Genomic DNA, 15,902 nt, shown 5'->3' with positions numbered 1-15,902 from the left:
TGTTTATATATATATATATATATATATATATATATATATATATATATATATATATATATATATATATATATATATATATATATATATATATATATATATATATATAGGTAGTTAATTTAGACCACTTTGTAGAGCTCTGTCTTCACTTAGACAAAAGTCTTTTAGTGTTGTTTAGTGTCATAAAAGTTGCCATAATTCCACTGTTGATTTAATGTTGTTTAACAATAAAATGTGAAAACTTCCCAGGGGTTGAGGACTTTCTACATGCAGTGTACATCTTAAGATACTCCTTAGTCTTTAAGATTTATCATATTCAAGAAGAGTCACTTTAAAAGTCTATCTAATCTGAGCACATTTAATTTAAAATGGTAAAATCAAATTAGAGTTGACACCCACCATATAATTAACCACGCTGATGTGGTAGGGTATGCCCCCTAATCCATCACATTTTTTCATGTTTGTCCTCTCAGGATCTCCAGCAGTCACAACTGGGACTTCAGGTTCAGCCTAAAGATAAGATAAGGTTCATCGTTAGCGTGTTTTAACAAATGCTTTAACTCAGGGGCACATTCAATTAAACTGGAGATGCTTCCCTTCTCCAATCTTACTTTACTCTAACATGCGTTCATTAAGCACTGGTAACTTGTTAAGAGTGAATTTCACACAAACATTAGGAGGTTTTTCTTTACACAGAGAACCACAGACACATAGAATAAGTGACTAAGTAGAGTGGTAAGACTTTAGGGACTTTCAAAACTCGACGTGATCTTTCTTTAGAAGAATGGAGTGGATAGAATTGGTGAGCTTTATTCGGCTGAATGGCTTGTTCTCGTCTCGATTGCTCTAATGTACTGTGATCACTATGCCCCACATAAGGCAGGTGGAAGCATTAACAGAAGAAAATGGCGTGTTTGTTACAAAGTGAAGCACACAAAGGATACAAGGAGTAAAGACAGTGATGTTGTACATCCTTAATGGATGAATAAATACTAGAAACAGACAGCTGGAGACTGGGGCATAAGTTGCTGTTGATGGGTCACCAGCTTAAGTTAAAAAAGGCTATTTCAGTGACTGGGTACCTCAGGCATTCCCACCCCCTGCTGTATCTACACACTTGAAACACCAAGGGGACCCCCACAATCCCACCATTGATGTGTGTCTTATCTACTCCAAAAATCCAAATAGTATTGTGTAATATCATCTACTGTTGAATTCTGCTCTGTACTTGTAATATATCTATTATTTTGTACTGAGGATTACTTGTGTTCTGTTCTGTGTATTGTATTGTATTGTATTGACCCCCTTCTTTTTGACACCCAGTGCATGCCTACCCTACCTGGAAAGGGGTCTCTTTTTGAACTGCCTTTCCCATGGTTTCTTCCATTTTTTCCCTACAAGAGTTTTTTTGGGGGAGTTTTTCCTTGTCTTCTTAGAGAGTCAGGCTGGTGGGCTGTCAAGAGGCAGGGCCTGTTAAAGCCCATTGCGGCACTTCTTGTGTGATTTTGGTCTATACATAAATAAACTGTATTGTATTGTATTGTACTCCAGGCTCTTCTATGGAGTGACCAGACAGGACTTTTAAGCTTCAACCAAAAACTCCTCTTAGAAGCATCCTGGGAATAATGTCTGGCATCCAGGCTAGCCTCTGTAACTCCTGGGCCCATCTTCCAAGAACTCCCTGCAATGGTCCTATTTGCCCCTGCTCTCCTGAGTCCTGTTAAAGGATTAGGCAACTATCAGATCACTTGTCCAATGTGAAGAATATCAGGAGGTATTCCATTAATAACCCAGCTGGACTAGTGCACGTCTGTCACAAAGATCCCAGTCCCACACAGTCATCCGACTTCTATTTCTGTTCCTTTCATAGCATCCAACGTAATTAGAGATTTGGATGCACCCTACTGATGGGGGTCCCCCACAATAACCATTATTAGAAGCCATATACTCTCCACGTGAGTATCTTGAGGTCCAACTTTTGTGCTGTACTGCACACGTTTGCACAATGGTCTGAACTGGGATCACCTTACCAGCATCTTTGTGTGTTAGGGGTGGGAGGAATGTATTCAGAAAAATGTCCCCTGCAGACAATGTGCGAAGAGCACACAAATAGATAGTAACTGGCCTGGAATTTGGAACTTAGTTTCCGGGTCCTGTAGGGTAGCCGTCCTGCCACCCTTGGGTTACTTAGCTGTAAATTTTGCTAAGCGCCTTGAGCATGGGAAAGGTGCTTATATAAATAAAATATATTATTATTTTTATTATTGTTATTATTATAATGATGATGATGCTGATTATACTTACAGGTTCCAGATTGCGATGTAAACTGAGCAAGTCATCCATTCTGTCAGTAAATCCAGGGGCGAAGTTTTCAGGATTAATTGCCACAAAGCACTGGCCCTACAATGAGACCACACGAGATGGTTAAAATGTGGGCGATGAAATGAGGCACAAATGGACAGACAGATAACAAACAGATCCTCACATTCAAAGCAGTGCCTACAACCTGAGATGGCCAAGGCCAAGTCTGTATGTGCCCACCAGGCTGTGCCGCTAAGCTGGTTCAGGTTGTATGATGTGTAATACTGTAAGATGGGAGGGCTCAGATACACTCTAGTATAACACACTTAAATCTGCTGAACCTAACTGAGGGCTGTGGGGAGCTGAGCCTACCCTGATGACACATGGGCACCAGGCAGCCAAACCTTGGATGGTGGACCAGTCAATTGGAGGGCACACTTTCACACACTCATACTAAACCAATTCTGACTTGCTAATTAACCTACAACACACACACATATTCAGGTTGTTGAGGGAACAAGACGACACCCCACATTTCCGTGAGGAAATCTGGAGAAGAACCACCATGGGTATTGGGTCAGCTAACTCAACACTGGCAGTAATGAGACAGAGGATTTGAATGCAGTTTATTGGAGCTGGGCTAACCACTGAGCTGCCCTGGAAAATGAGGTAAAGATTCTATTTCATGTTTCTTAATATTAAACTAGGGGACTTTGCCCCCTGCTCGCTTCATTCGCCAACCCCCAGTAGTGTGCTACGTGCTAGCCACTTTGCAGATCTGCCACTCACATATGGAGAAGTGGACGTATAATTTAAACAGATTGTCATTTTCTTGGGAATTGTTACATATGCATAATAGAACTAACTATTTTACATTACAGCGAGTAATTAACCATAATAAAAAATAGTAAAACGTAATAATTTGAAAGAAAATTATGTTTCATGTTGCATTAGAGGTATTCGTTGTGTTATACGTTTTTGTTCTGTTTGACTTTGAAATTAACATGCAAATACTTTTTAAACTTACACTTTTACTGTAGAACGTCAATAAAAACAATTTTTTGAATTAACTTTTCGTCAATATCACATTGAATTTTGATGCTGTGTTTGGACTTGCATTGTGACAACGCAACGTATAACTGCCCATGAGCGAATATCGTTTCTTTCTCTCTAATAAATAAACCGACTTTTTCGAATGTTTGTCCCTGTGATTTGTTAATTGTTATAGCAAACGTTTTAATATGAATGTCATATCAAGATCTCCTTTGGTGTCTAATGTTATTTGTGGAATATGTGCTTCATTACCTTTCTTGTCGCCTGCTAAAATTTTACATGTTAGAATTGTTCGACCAATTTTGAGTACAACTAATCTTGTCCTATTGCATAACCCATCACTCAGACATATTATGTAATAAAATTACGATACATCCTTCTTTAAACAGTAATTCGGCCAGTGGAAGACCGGATGGTGTTAACAGTTGTAGATATTCTATGTGATATTGTAAGTAGATGATTTCATCTTCTGCACCATCACCACCAACTTTTTCAGCATAGTCAATTGATACACATTTAACTAATTTGCTGTGTAACCGATCAACAATTTTCGCCTTAATTTGTTTGACTTCATCGTTTCTCTGTGCTAGGATTGCCCGTGTACTCATTTCTTCTGTTGATAACCCTTCGGGATGAAATTCTTCAATAAGATTTGGACATAATACGTCTTCTTTTATTGGGAACTTAAAGTAAGGAAAAAGTAAAAATTTAAAAGAGCTGAGAGCGCAGGAACTGTGTCTGACAAAAGCATTCACACGAATGAGAGGTGAGAGGACTGTGGGCGTGGTTGAAGATGGTTGAGAGGAGGGCGGGACTTGAAAAATTCTCTTGGCAATAGTCTTGTCTCAAGATTTTCTTTTATAATAGAGAGATGTATATCTGTGAAGGCTGAATGCTTTGTAGAGTGCCGCATATAGCTGTTCATGGTGAACCACCTAACACAAAATCATAAATAAATAAATAAGGAAATAAATAAGGGAAGAAAGAAAGAAAGAAAGAAAGAAAGAAAGAAAGAAAGCATGCTACCTGCCTCATAGATTTAATGAGTAGCATTCAGTTTCCAGGCTGGTCCATATCTATGTGGAGTTTGTATGTTCTTGTCTCAAGATTTTCTTTTATAATAGACAGACAAGGGTTGATTGATTTGCAGAATGTGGATAAGATTTGGACTCAGTAAATAGACCAACAGACATTCCAATGTATGTGCCGAGTAAACAAGAACTGCTCAAAAGAGAACGGCCATGATGACTACTTTCAGCAGCAAAGTGTCAGATGACTGGGACTACAGAGGATGAGCAGCTGAGAACAGCAGGAAATCAATAATACGCATAGCAACGACACATCAGAACTTCATATAGTGCCTTCACAAGCGCTTTCTGTACAAAGCCTTGACAGTCCAGTTCAGAGGGAGCACATTTCACACATCCATGCCAACAGATGGACAGGCAGTAAAAAGCCCATAGGACCTCATTATACATACCAGGTCAGCCACTTTGTCCGTGACTTTCCAAGTGCGGACGTGTTTACTGTACTGTGATCCTGCAAGCATTCCACAGAAGACCTCCACCATCATTCCCAGCCCGTAGCCTTTGTATCCACCTGACAGCAAAGAACACAGAGCAAGACTTTACATTCCTTGTCATTCAAGCTACAGTACTGTACATTCTGCATCTCTATGCTGTTTAATAAAAACTACTACTGTATCTCAGAATGTGAGGTTTGAGTGACATATACTGTAAGAGAAAGCCAGATAAAAGTTAACATAAATTCATTGATCAGGTAAAGTCACCCTGGCCGGCTGGCAGTTAGTTACTTTACATAACATCAATTTTATTTTACATTTTTCCACATCCATCTTGTATATCTCCCATTGATGTGTCTTCACATTTCTTATTATTTGCACATTAAAGTGCAGGAATAGCATGAGGCTACTGAGTTAGCATGGACTAAAATGCCCAAGGAAGGTTTCCAGCACCTCCTTCAGTCCTTTCCTTTAAGAATTCTGACTGTTCTGGAAGCAAAAGGGGGTCAAGACCAAGGGTGAGACAGGACTACCTAATAAAGTGACCCCTGAGTGCATATTGTGACCTCTGTCTGTAACAGACACCCCAAACTCCAAACACATTTACATGGACACAAGTCCTGGAATCAAATAAGAATTTATCGGTAACAGAATACCTCAGCAAAGGCTCCTTCTTCAAGTACAAGCACAAGCAGAACACAATTTTTTTTTCTTCTTCTTCTCTTGTTTCCTCCTCCACTGCTCTCAGATGAGCTTTGTCTATCCTAAAACTCCCCTGGGTGAAGCAGAGCAGCTTCCTCTAAAGTGGACCTGGGAATACTTCTGGTGCTACCACACGGCATGCAGGAAGCACTTCCAGGTCAGGCAGAACCTCCCCATGACAGGAGATCCTTTCTGAAGCAGCCTCCCCTAGCGGCACCTGAGGAACCCATTGGGGCTGCCCACTAACACTTCAACCCCCATGAAGCCCTGTGGGGTGTCAAACTGGGAGCCATATGAAAGGGATATGGGCATCCAGTGTACTAGGGGAACACATGGCCCTGGAAGGCAGTCTCCTTCTGTCCTTCTCTTATAATGGCCTCCAAACTGGGAAAGGTACCACTAACCAACTAACCAATGGGTCAGGATGCCCATCCATCCTTCTCCTTATGTTATAAAGGCTTTCTGGCCAGGTGAGGTGACGTCAACTCCAACTAGGATGACAGCCAACCCGTGATGTCTGTGACAATATATATATATATATATATATATACTAGCAAAATGCTCGTGCTTCACAGCGGAGAAGTAGTGTGTTAAAGAAGTTATGAAAAAGAAAAGGAAACATTTTAAAAATAACGTAACATGATTGTCAATGTAATTGTCGTCGGCTTATTTTAGTATTGAAAGTGAATTTGATGATTGTAAAGAGGTTTAATTTCTGATAGTAAATGTTGTGTATGAGAAATGCACATTTTTAGGATGTAAGGATCTCTTTGTAAACGACGTTTGCAGTTCTGCCCTCGGGCTGTAAAATGACCAAGCTGTCTGCTGAGCTCACTCTCGAGGATGCAACATACAGTCAGCCACGTGAGAAGCAATCTTGTGTCAAGTCAATGCTGACCTTTTTTAGAGTCTGGCCCTGTGATTTACTTATTGTCATAGCGAAGCAGACCCTTACTTGAAATCAGAGTTGTTTGAATTGGAATGGGAGGTCAGAGGGTATGAGAGGGATGTGAGGAATAAATCCAGTCTCCCCTGAGCCAGTCCCAGTGAAGACAGTTGCCTCAATGAGGTTCTTGTGCAGAGATTTGATCTGAAGCCTGGTGCCGTTACAAAGTTTTGGTGGTTGTAAGTTTCGTAGTAACATAATTAGTGCACCGACCTTCAAAAGTAGAGTATGTGGAGGCCTGCCAGGAGGATTAAGAGTGTGAATAAAATAAATGAAAAGGCAGGAGTCACCAGCAGGAAGACGTGAAGGAAGGCGAACAATAACAGGCTTGAAGTGGTGGAGTAAAGAAGAAGGGAGCAGTGAGCATGACAAACAGCTGAGGAAAATAAGGAGGCGAGTGAGGAGGCACATGAGCGCGGGATGTCGTTAATGTATATAGGCAGGGAGCCAACCATGTGGTAGGAGCGCGGACAGCGGCCGTCCGGAAAAAGGGCCAAAAGGAGAGGTAAGTTCCAAAAGTTCCCTGGGGCATAATGGTGAGAACCGCCAAAAAGAAGATGTTATTTTTGAAAGTTCGTTACGGGGCATGGCGAGAAATGAAACATACTTAACATTTGTAAGTACAGTGTAAAGGATGAGTATGAGAAATTTGGGCTTCTTACGTATATTGGGTTTCCCCTATCTATATATACAGTTTAGGGGGTACACCCATTTCCCCCCCTTAGGTGTTGCAATAGGACATGAAACATACCTAAATTTCAGCTTCCCACCTATATGGAAGTTGGGAGAATTAGTGATGAGTCTGTGAGGGCTTTGCCATTTTTATGTGTAGATATATACTAGCTGCGTAAGGCCGAGGTGTAAAAAGCCCAGGCTCCTAGAAACGATTGAAATTGTCAGAAAAAAAAATTGAAATGCAGAGTCGGCGGTTTCGTTTTGCCGATGTGCTCGCCTCCTTTCTTTATTAGCAGCTGAACAAGCTTCTCTCTCCTTGGTGGTTTCGTTTTGCCGATGTGCTCGCCTCGCTTGTGGATTAGTGGCTTGTCTTTCCTTGGTGGTTTCACTTTGCCGACAGAGTTGCTTTCTTTCAGCTTCATGCTGTAGCCTCGTGCTTCTTTCTTCTCCCGACTCATTAATTTGGGGACACTTTGCCAGTTCTTTCAGCTTCATGCTGTAGCCTCACACTTCTGGGCCAGACAAACAGACACACAAACTTCCACACGTAGACGTTTATATATAAGATATATATATAAAACATGTCCACGGGTATATCCCAAAAAGGTAAAAACTCTGGCTCAGTGATTTACTTATACTTCTAGCAAATCTTAAAACTATTGGAAAATTAATTGTAATCTATTTGAAAAAGTGTTACCAGTATCTAACTTAAGGATATTTCATCTCCCACATGATCATCAGTCAGGATTTTGCTAACAATTGAATGTTTAAGCAGTTTTACAACTTGTAAGCATGTGCTATTACATAGACTTTATTTGTTGACTGCTTGCACACAACTGAACTACTACTGTTCTTAGCGGAGAGCAGATGTACAGTATGTAAGCTGTTTTGTTTGACGTATGCATGTTAAATTGGTTGTACTGATGTTAGAGCAAAAAAAGACAAAAAAAGTGATATACAGATGCTATATGACATATGGTTTTGAAGAAAAATGAGTGTTGCATGAAATTGTCACATGAAAGCATTGCTAATGATTTTGCTAATCCTTTTATATATATTTTATATAATTTACTAGGGGGTTACCCCCTGCTCACTTCGTTCACCAACCCCCCTAGCCTGCTCTACGTGCCAGCCACTTTGTGTCTCTGCCACTCGTGTTGTGAAGACTGGGGCTGAACGCACCCCAAGATGACACGGTCACTCCTCCAAAACCCCCTCTTAAACGGTGATACAAGGGGAAAAAAATGCCGTTTTTTTTTTTTTTTAACCTCCTCTTTACTTGATCAGCTGCTGGATTGCTGCTGCTGTTGTGCCGCACGGCGTTTTGAACATTTAAAAGTCTGTACAGAAGCTGTCCTACTATTTGTCTTTTATTTCCAGCCCCGGGCGTGGTTAAATGTTTTGGCACAAAGTCTTGTCTCCTGTCCCAAAGGTATCACGTCCTAGTGAGCTGAATGACTTCCGGCCTGTTGCTCTGACGTCACATCTGATGAAGACCATGGAGCGGCTGCTGCTTCACCTGAGGCCACAGGTCCGCCACACCCTCGACCCTCTGCAGTTCGCATACTAGGAGAAGGTGGGAGCAGAGGATGCCATCATCTATATGCTACACCGATCCCTCTCCCACCTGGACAGAGGCAGTGGTGCTGTAGAAATTATGTTTTTGGATTTCTCTAGCGCCTTCAACACCATCCAACCTCTGCTCCTTAGGGATAAGCTGACTGAGATGGGAGTAGACTCACACCTGGTGGCATGGATTGTGGACTATCTTACAGACAGACCTCAATATGTGCATCTTGGGAACTGCAGGTCTGACATTGTGTGCAGCAATACAGGGGCACGGCAGGGGACTGTACTTTCTCCGGTCCTGTTCAATCTATATACATCAGGCTTCCAATATGACTCGGAGTCCTGCCACGTGCAAAAGTTTGCTGATGACACTGCTATTGTGGGCTGCATCAGGAGTGGGCAGGAGGAGGAGTACAGAAAGTTAATCAAAGACTTTGTTAAATGGTGCGACTCAAACCACTTACACCTTAACACCAGCAAGACCAAGGAGCTGGTGGTGGATTTTAGGAGGCCCAGGCCCCTCATGGACCCTGTGATCATCAGAGGTGACTGTGCAGAGGGTGCAGACCTTTAAATATCTGGGAGTGCAGCTAGATGACAAGTTGGACTGGACTGCCAATACTGATGCTTTATGTAAGAAAGCTCAGAGCAGACTATATTTTCTGAGAAGGTTGGCATCCTTCAACATCTGCAGTAAGATGCTGCAGATGTTCTACCAGACGGTTGTGGCGAGTGCCCTCTTCTACGCAGTGGTGTGCTGGGGTGGCAGCATAAAGATGAAAGACGCCTCACGCCTGGACAAACTTGTTGAGAAGGCAGGCTCTATTGTAGGATTAAAGTTGGACAGTTTAACATCTGTGGCAGAGCGACGGGCACTAAGCAAACTCCTGTCAATCATGAAGAATCCACTGCATCCACTGAACAGGATCATCTCCAGGCAGAGGAGCAGCTTCAGTGACAGACTTTTGTCACCGTCCTGCTCCACTGACAGACTAAAGAGATCGTTCCTCCCCCACACTATGCGACTCTTCAATTCCACCCGGGGGAGTAAATGCGAACATTAATTTTATTTTAATTCTTTTCATTTTTATTACTATTTAATTTAATATTGTTTCTTTGTATCAGTATACTGCTGCTGGATTATGTGAATTTCCCCTTGGGATTAATAAAGTATCTATCTATCTATCTATCTATCTATCTATCTATCTATCTATCTATCTATCTATCTATCTATCTATCTATCTATCTATCTATCTATCTATCTATCTATCTTCTTGATATTTTTTAGTTTATAACTTAAAAATGGAATAAGAATCTGAAAATCTAACAAAATCTTATTAAAGTTCAATAATCCCTGAAAAGAATGATACCAAACATATATAGGAAGGTTTTAAAATAAGGCCAATTTAAAGCGTGACCAAAAAATCATATAAAAAGTCACAGAAAATCATTGCACAAAATGGTTGCACTTTTAGGCTTAGGATTTTATATATAGAGAGTAAGATATATATTTACAGTATATACATATATATATTATATATATACAGAGAGAGAGAGAGAGAGACAGATGCAAACATCATTTCACTTTTACTGTAATGCATTTCATGTCAGACTTAGTGAGGCGAAGCCGTGTATACAGTAGCATCCTCATTAAAGAAGAGAAGCCCATCTTACCTGTGGCCTCACAACCACCAATGGGCACGAGTCCTCCACCACTGAGCACTTTGCCGGGGTCAGTACTGATTTTACCCTGAGAATCACAACCCCAGCCTTCTGGAATTTCATCCCCCCGACGGTGATGAAGTTCAATCTACAGTAAAGGGAAACAATGGAAAGAAAAAAAGGAGAAATTCAGCTTGGAAATGCAATGATTGGCAACTGTTTTCCTAATCCCTGAAGATATAAATAAAACATAATCCTATGGCACACCTGCTATATAGCCAAGACACTGTGTCTTTTACCTTCTTTCTTTTTTAGTGTAGAATTGGCCTTTAACTCTTTTTTTCTAATGTAACCATATATTCACAATCGTCGATTCACTGGGCCATATGTCTGTTTTCTGGTCTGTCATTTCCTTGACCAGTGGTTTCCTTACCATAGCACTGACTGAGTGACAGGCAGAGAGTACACAGTAAGTGGACTCTAACAGTGCGCACCACTTTCTGATTTATGACCAATAAAGGTGCCACATGCTGTCCCACTCCAGACTCCAGACTGATCCCCCTGTACTCGCTGTCATCAAAGTGCTCTGTGGGTGCCTGTGATGCTGGCAGATATGCGGGCGCTCTGTTCTTCTAGACTAGTGCATCGTAATAGTAATGAACTGCTTTAGCACATTTATGTTTTATTGGGGGGCTGGGCAGTGTTTTGACCTTGAGCCCCTACAGGTTTATTTTCCCCAGCATCTCAACAGCTGGATTTTTTGTTTTCCTGTCCTCTTTAACCCTAACCCTAACCACAGCATAAGACATATCATTAAAATCCTAAGAAACTTAAAAGCGTAGTTCAGCAATTTAATCCATATAAGCCAGCAGCCATACCACATGCACGTCAGAAAAGGTCATCCATCTGAAGCTAACCACGTTCAAGCCCAGCCAGTACTTGGACTGGAGATCATCTGAGTTGCTGATGAAAGAGGTGTTGGTGAGGCCAGCAGGGGGCGCCTACACTACGATCTGAATGGTCAGTGACAGGGACAACGTGCTGTAAAAATGACTCTCTTTGGTCATTAAAGATCCCTGGGTATCCTTCATAAAGAGGAGGGTGTGTCCCGATGTCCAGGCTAATTTGTCCATTACGGCCCCCTAACGACTGCCTGTCTCTAATTGGCTAACTATCTCCCACCCCTTCACCACCTACTAGCTACTGGTGCAAAAATGGCTGCCGCCACATCATCCAGGTGGGTGATACTCATTAGTGGGGGTTGAAGTGGCTCCCCTTCTCACTGTGTAAAGTGCTTTGAGTACCTTGAAAAGCATTATATAAATGTAATGAATTATTATTTACACACTCTGTAATTTCTATTACTTTCTTGTTTATCTGTATTCTCTACAGTATGCTTTTTATTTATTTATTTTCTTAGTTTTTTATTTTAATTTCTTATCCTTTGTAATTGTAATTTGTTTCTTAACTACTTGTGAAGCACTTTGAACTACATGTCTGGTATGAAAATGTGTTGTTGTAGTGGTAAGTGGATCCTACACTTTTATTACCTGGCAAGCGCCTCTATTTGAGGCAACTTACAGCATTTGGGATACAATTAATTGCATTTCTTTAGAATTTCCAGTTGGAGCTCAGAGTCGCACAGCGTCAGTAGTGGGATCTGAACGTACAACTTCAGGGTTTGAAGTCCAAAGCCTTAAATCGCTACACCATACTGCCTGTCTGTGTCATGGGAAATTGCAGTTTATTATATTACTAGGGGGGGCCAGCCCCCCTGGTGCTTTCGGCGCCCAACCCTCCCTGGCGGCCAGAATATTAGTAAAATCTGTAAATCTGCAAAAGAAAAATGATTATTTATTGGAATCAAAATCATGAAATTCTATAAATATGTAAAAGAAAAATGAATTATTATTTAACGGAGTAAAAATCATGAAATGAGAATAAAATATTTACTCTCTTACCGATTGGAGTATTCCCGTTAACCTGAGGTCCACTATGCTCGATGATTGAGAGACTAAAATAACGATCCATTTGTTTTAACTGACATTCTTATAAATTTATAATTTAAAAATAATAAGAATGTGAAAATCTAACAACACCACATTAAAGTTTGATAAATTCTGAAAAGAATGATACCAAACATACATATGTAGGTCTTAAAATGTGACCAAAAAATGTGACATAAAAAGTCACATAAAATTGTTGCAGAAAATCGTTGCACTTTTAGGCTTAGGATTTTCTAAATATAGAGAGTAGATATAATAAGTTACACAAGTCAGAGTTTCTAAGCTAGCTGGCATTCTTGATTAGCCATAACATTCTTACCTTCCCCAGTGCCACTGCAGATGTGGCCATGTCAAGGACAAAGCTGTCTCCGTCTTTAGAAGGTGCAGCTACACTGATTGGGTTGGTCCCCAATGTGCACTGGCATAAAAAGACATTAAAAGAAATAAAAAATGAATCAAATCACTCAAACTTAATTTTATATAGTGCCTTACATTTCATCAATGGACTGGTGTCCCACCTAGGACTTGGTTCCTGCCCTTTGCCCAATGCCCCAGCCTCCCCACTGGATTAACCAGGTTGGAGAATGTTAGCTTATTGCTACGCCTTACATTTTGACTTTAATTAAAAAGTGATTTGAAGAGAATTCTTCCGTTTCAGGGTCGCAGGGAGTGGCAGTCTACCCTTGTGGCATCAGGTAAGCCAGAATACCAGTCCTCTGCAGGCAGGACATGTGCCCACAATCAAATGTATGATGACATTTAGGGGCAGTCAGGATGTGGGAGTAATCCTGAAGGTATTGAAACAGCTCCCTGGGGCTGTGATGCAACGGGTCCTCATTACTGTGCCACCATGTCACCCAGTTTAAAAAGTATCCATCCACAATGGATACTAATTATAGGTTTGCACAACCATCACTTGGTAGGCTGCCAGTGTGTCACAGGGTGCTCACACTCATTCACACAACAAGAGTTACACTGCATGTTGTACAATTACTACTACTGCCACCAGCCCACCTGGATATTGCTGAACTGAGGACAAAGGAGTCAGCATCTCCACATCAGGGCCAAACTGGCTCCGAGATTTCTTACCTCTTTTCCTCTAGTAGGTACCACCAATGGTGAAGTGTTGGTTAAACATATGCCCTGTAAAACAAAACAAATAGATTTACAGATACGAGGATCAACTAAAAGAAATATACATATTATTAATATATATGCTGTGACCACAGGAGGGCACCACTGAGTCCCAAACACCAAATAGAAAGAAGGTTTTTTTTTTGGTATTTTGTACTTGTGCATGATTGGAAAAAAAATGTAATCTTGCTTATTAAAGGAAAGCGTCATCTTTAACGTTACGCCGTTTGGTGATCAGTTCATCTTCTGCTCACTTAACTATTCACAGTAGCAGGCATTTTAAACACGGGGGCTCAAAGTTTAGCATGCCACGTTATGTTGATTATGTACACGTTGCCTATACAGTATATACTGTATCAGTTGCCTTTGCTATGTTTTGTGGATGGTCTTCCAAGAGGGAGTCAGTCTAATTGCTCTTCTGTCGACTTTCTCTAGCTGTATCTTTTGTAATATGGAGACCAAAACTGCACATATGATTCCAACCAGAGTACTGTTAATCGATTTCACTGTTGAGCGAGCTGACGTATATTAAAGGGGTGGAGGCGTACCTCTCTATCTGATGTCATTTTTGACGCGCTGATGTTCGATACAAGGTGCCGCATCTACATCACTGCATTCCATATGCAGCATGTGGTAAAAACCCTGTGCCCACCGGTGGCATTTGGAGTCACAACTCTGTGTCTGATGTCGTTTTTGTTGTGATGACATCTGCATCGCTGAATTCTGTGCACATATACCTCTGTGTCATTTTTTGCCGCAATGTAATCTAACCTAACATTAACATAATGCATACATCACCCCCTTTAAATGCTTAATAAAGGTACTTTTTGGCTCTGGCCTGAACAATTTTCTGAACCCTGCCAGATCCTAGGAGAGTGTAATTTTTTACAAACAGATCTATTTAGATATTTTAAGGGCACACATATTCAACTAACAGCTGCTTTTACAATCCCTAACGTCAGCGTTTCTCAAACTGTAAGTATTTCTAACCCTAGCTTTCATAACAGTTTTAATCGCGACCCCCTTTTGAAACCCTAATAAAATTTATTCCTATGTTTTTTGCTGCCAATACACCATTTTATTATAACTACTTTACTTTTATCGACATTTATCTAACTCTATATTTATTTTTCTAGTATCAGAATGTAGTTTAAGCTAATTTGTTTTGGTTTCAATAGATGTATTTTTCATATTTTCAATTCTTGTTTTCTTTTTTTCAGTTCTTCGTGCCCCCTTTTTTGTTACTTCCCCAAAGGTTGAGAACTGACACCTAACGTAATGAAACACCTTGAACAAATACAACCCCAACCATTGGTTGAAAAACTTTTTATAAGTATAGTTGTTTGGGATTCATGCCTAATAGAGTTGTCCCATCTGGACTCTGGCATACTATATAGACAACTTAATAGATAGATAGATACTTTATTCATCCCAAGGGGAAATTCACATAATCCAGCAGCAGTATACTGATACAAAGAAACAATATTAAATTAAATAGTAATAAAAATGAAAAAAGAATTAAAATAAAATTAATGTTCGCATTTACTCCCCCGGGTGGAATTGAAGAGTCGCATATTTTATATTATATTTTATAATTTCCAAAATCACTCATAAGGTTTGCTCCAATCCTGGAAATTGAACAGCTGCCATCCTATGTAATATATAAGGCACTGCTTGTAAACCAGACAATTGCACAGATGCCTAACTCACCAAACTTACCAAATCCAGATATTGAATTGTTCCATGTCCCTGCCAATGCTAAACATTTAGTCCCGGACTCTGCCAGAAAATTATTAGAATGATGGTTATTTATTTTTTAATATTCCTATCTATTTATTTTCCAGCAACTGCGCACTGCACAAATACACTTGATTTGAGCATTCCTAGTTCTCATCCTCTTTCTCTGCATGTTTCCCATTCATTTGCTCAGAGGTTGATGCACTTGCTGCTTCCTAAGCAGCTCTTCTTTTCTCCACCCTAGCGGCCGCTTCCTCTTTTCTGTTGTCAGCATCAAAACAAATTAAGTCAGTGTTTGTGTTGCGATTATTTAGTACATTTTCTTTAATTTTTCACCTAAGCTGGCACTTAAGTCTTTAATCTGCCTCAAGAATGATATAAGATGTGAAGAGGTAGGGGAAGTGACAACAAAGGTGGTAGGGAATGAGAACGGCACCCGTACGCATGCACTGCACAGCCACCCTGCTGGCCGCTGCCAAGAGTTGATTTTACAATAAAATAAAATAAAAATAGAAATAACCTTGGAGGTCAATCATCACCCCCAAAGCAGGTAGTAGACGTCACGTAGTATATTTGTACCAAATTTTAGGTCAATCTG

General features: G+C 40.5%; 1 protein-coding gene across 2 annotated transcripts in view; it reads right to left on the bottom strand.

The window, feature by feature from the left end:
* Window positions 1-15,902, bottom strand: part of LOC120523405 (uncharacterized oxidoreductase YjmC-like) — a 91,437-nt gene that overhangs the window by 12,864 nt on the left and 62,671 nt on the right. For both annotated transcript variants that reach the window (XM_039744700.1, XM_039744691.1), the window contains exons 5-10: window positions 13,523-13,576; window positions 12,753-12,851; window positions 10,440-10,575; window positions 4,832-4,950; window positions 2,302-2,397; window positions 397-507 (exon numbers count right to left, since the gene is read on the bottom strand). In XM_039744700.1, coding sequence (XP_039600634.1) covers window positions 397-507; window positions 2,302-2,397; window positions 4,832-4,950; window positions 10,440-10,575; window positions 12,753-12,851; window positions 13,523-13,576 — 615 coding nt within the window. The remainder of the gene's footprint in view (window positions 1-396; window positions 508-2,301; window positions 2,398-4,831; window positions 4,951-10,439; window positions 10,576-12,752; window positions 12,852-13,522; window positions 13,577-15,902) is intronic.

Source organism: Polypterus senegalus, chromosome 1, assembly GCF_016835505.1.
Source record: "Polypterus senegalus isolate Bchr_013 chromosome 1, ASM1683550v1, whole genome shotgun sequence".
Taxonomy (NCBI): domain Eukaryota; kingdom Metazoa; phylum Chordata; class Cladistia; order Polypteriformes; family Polypteridae; genus Polypterus; species Polypterus senegalus.
Note: the sequence above shows the minus strand (reverse complement) of the source record. Positions and strands in the feature narration are given on the sequence as shown.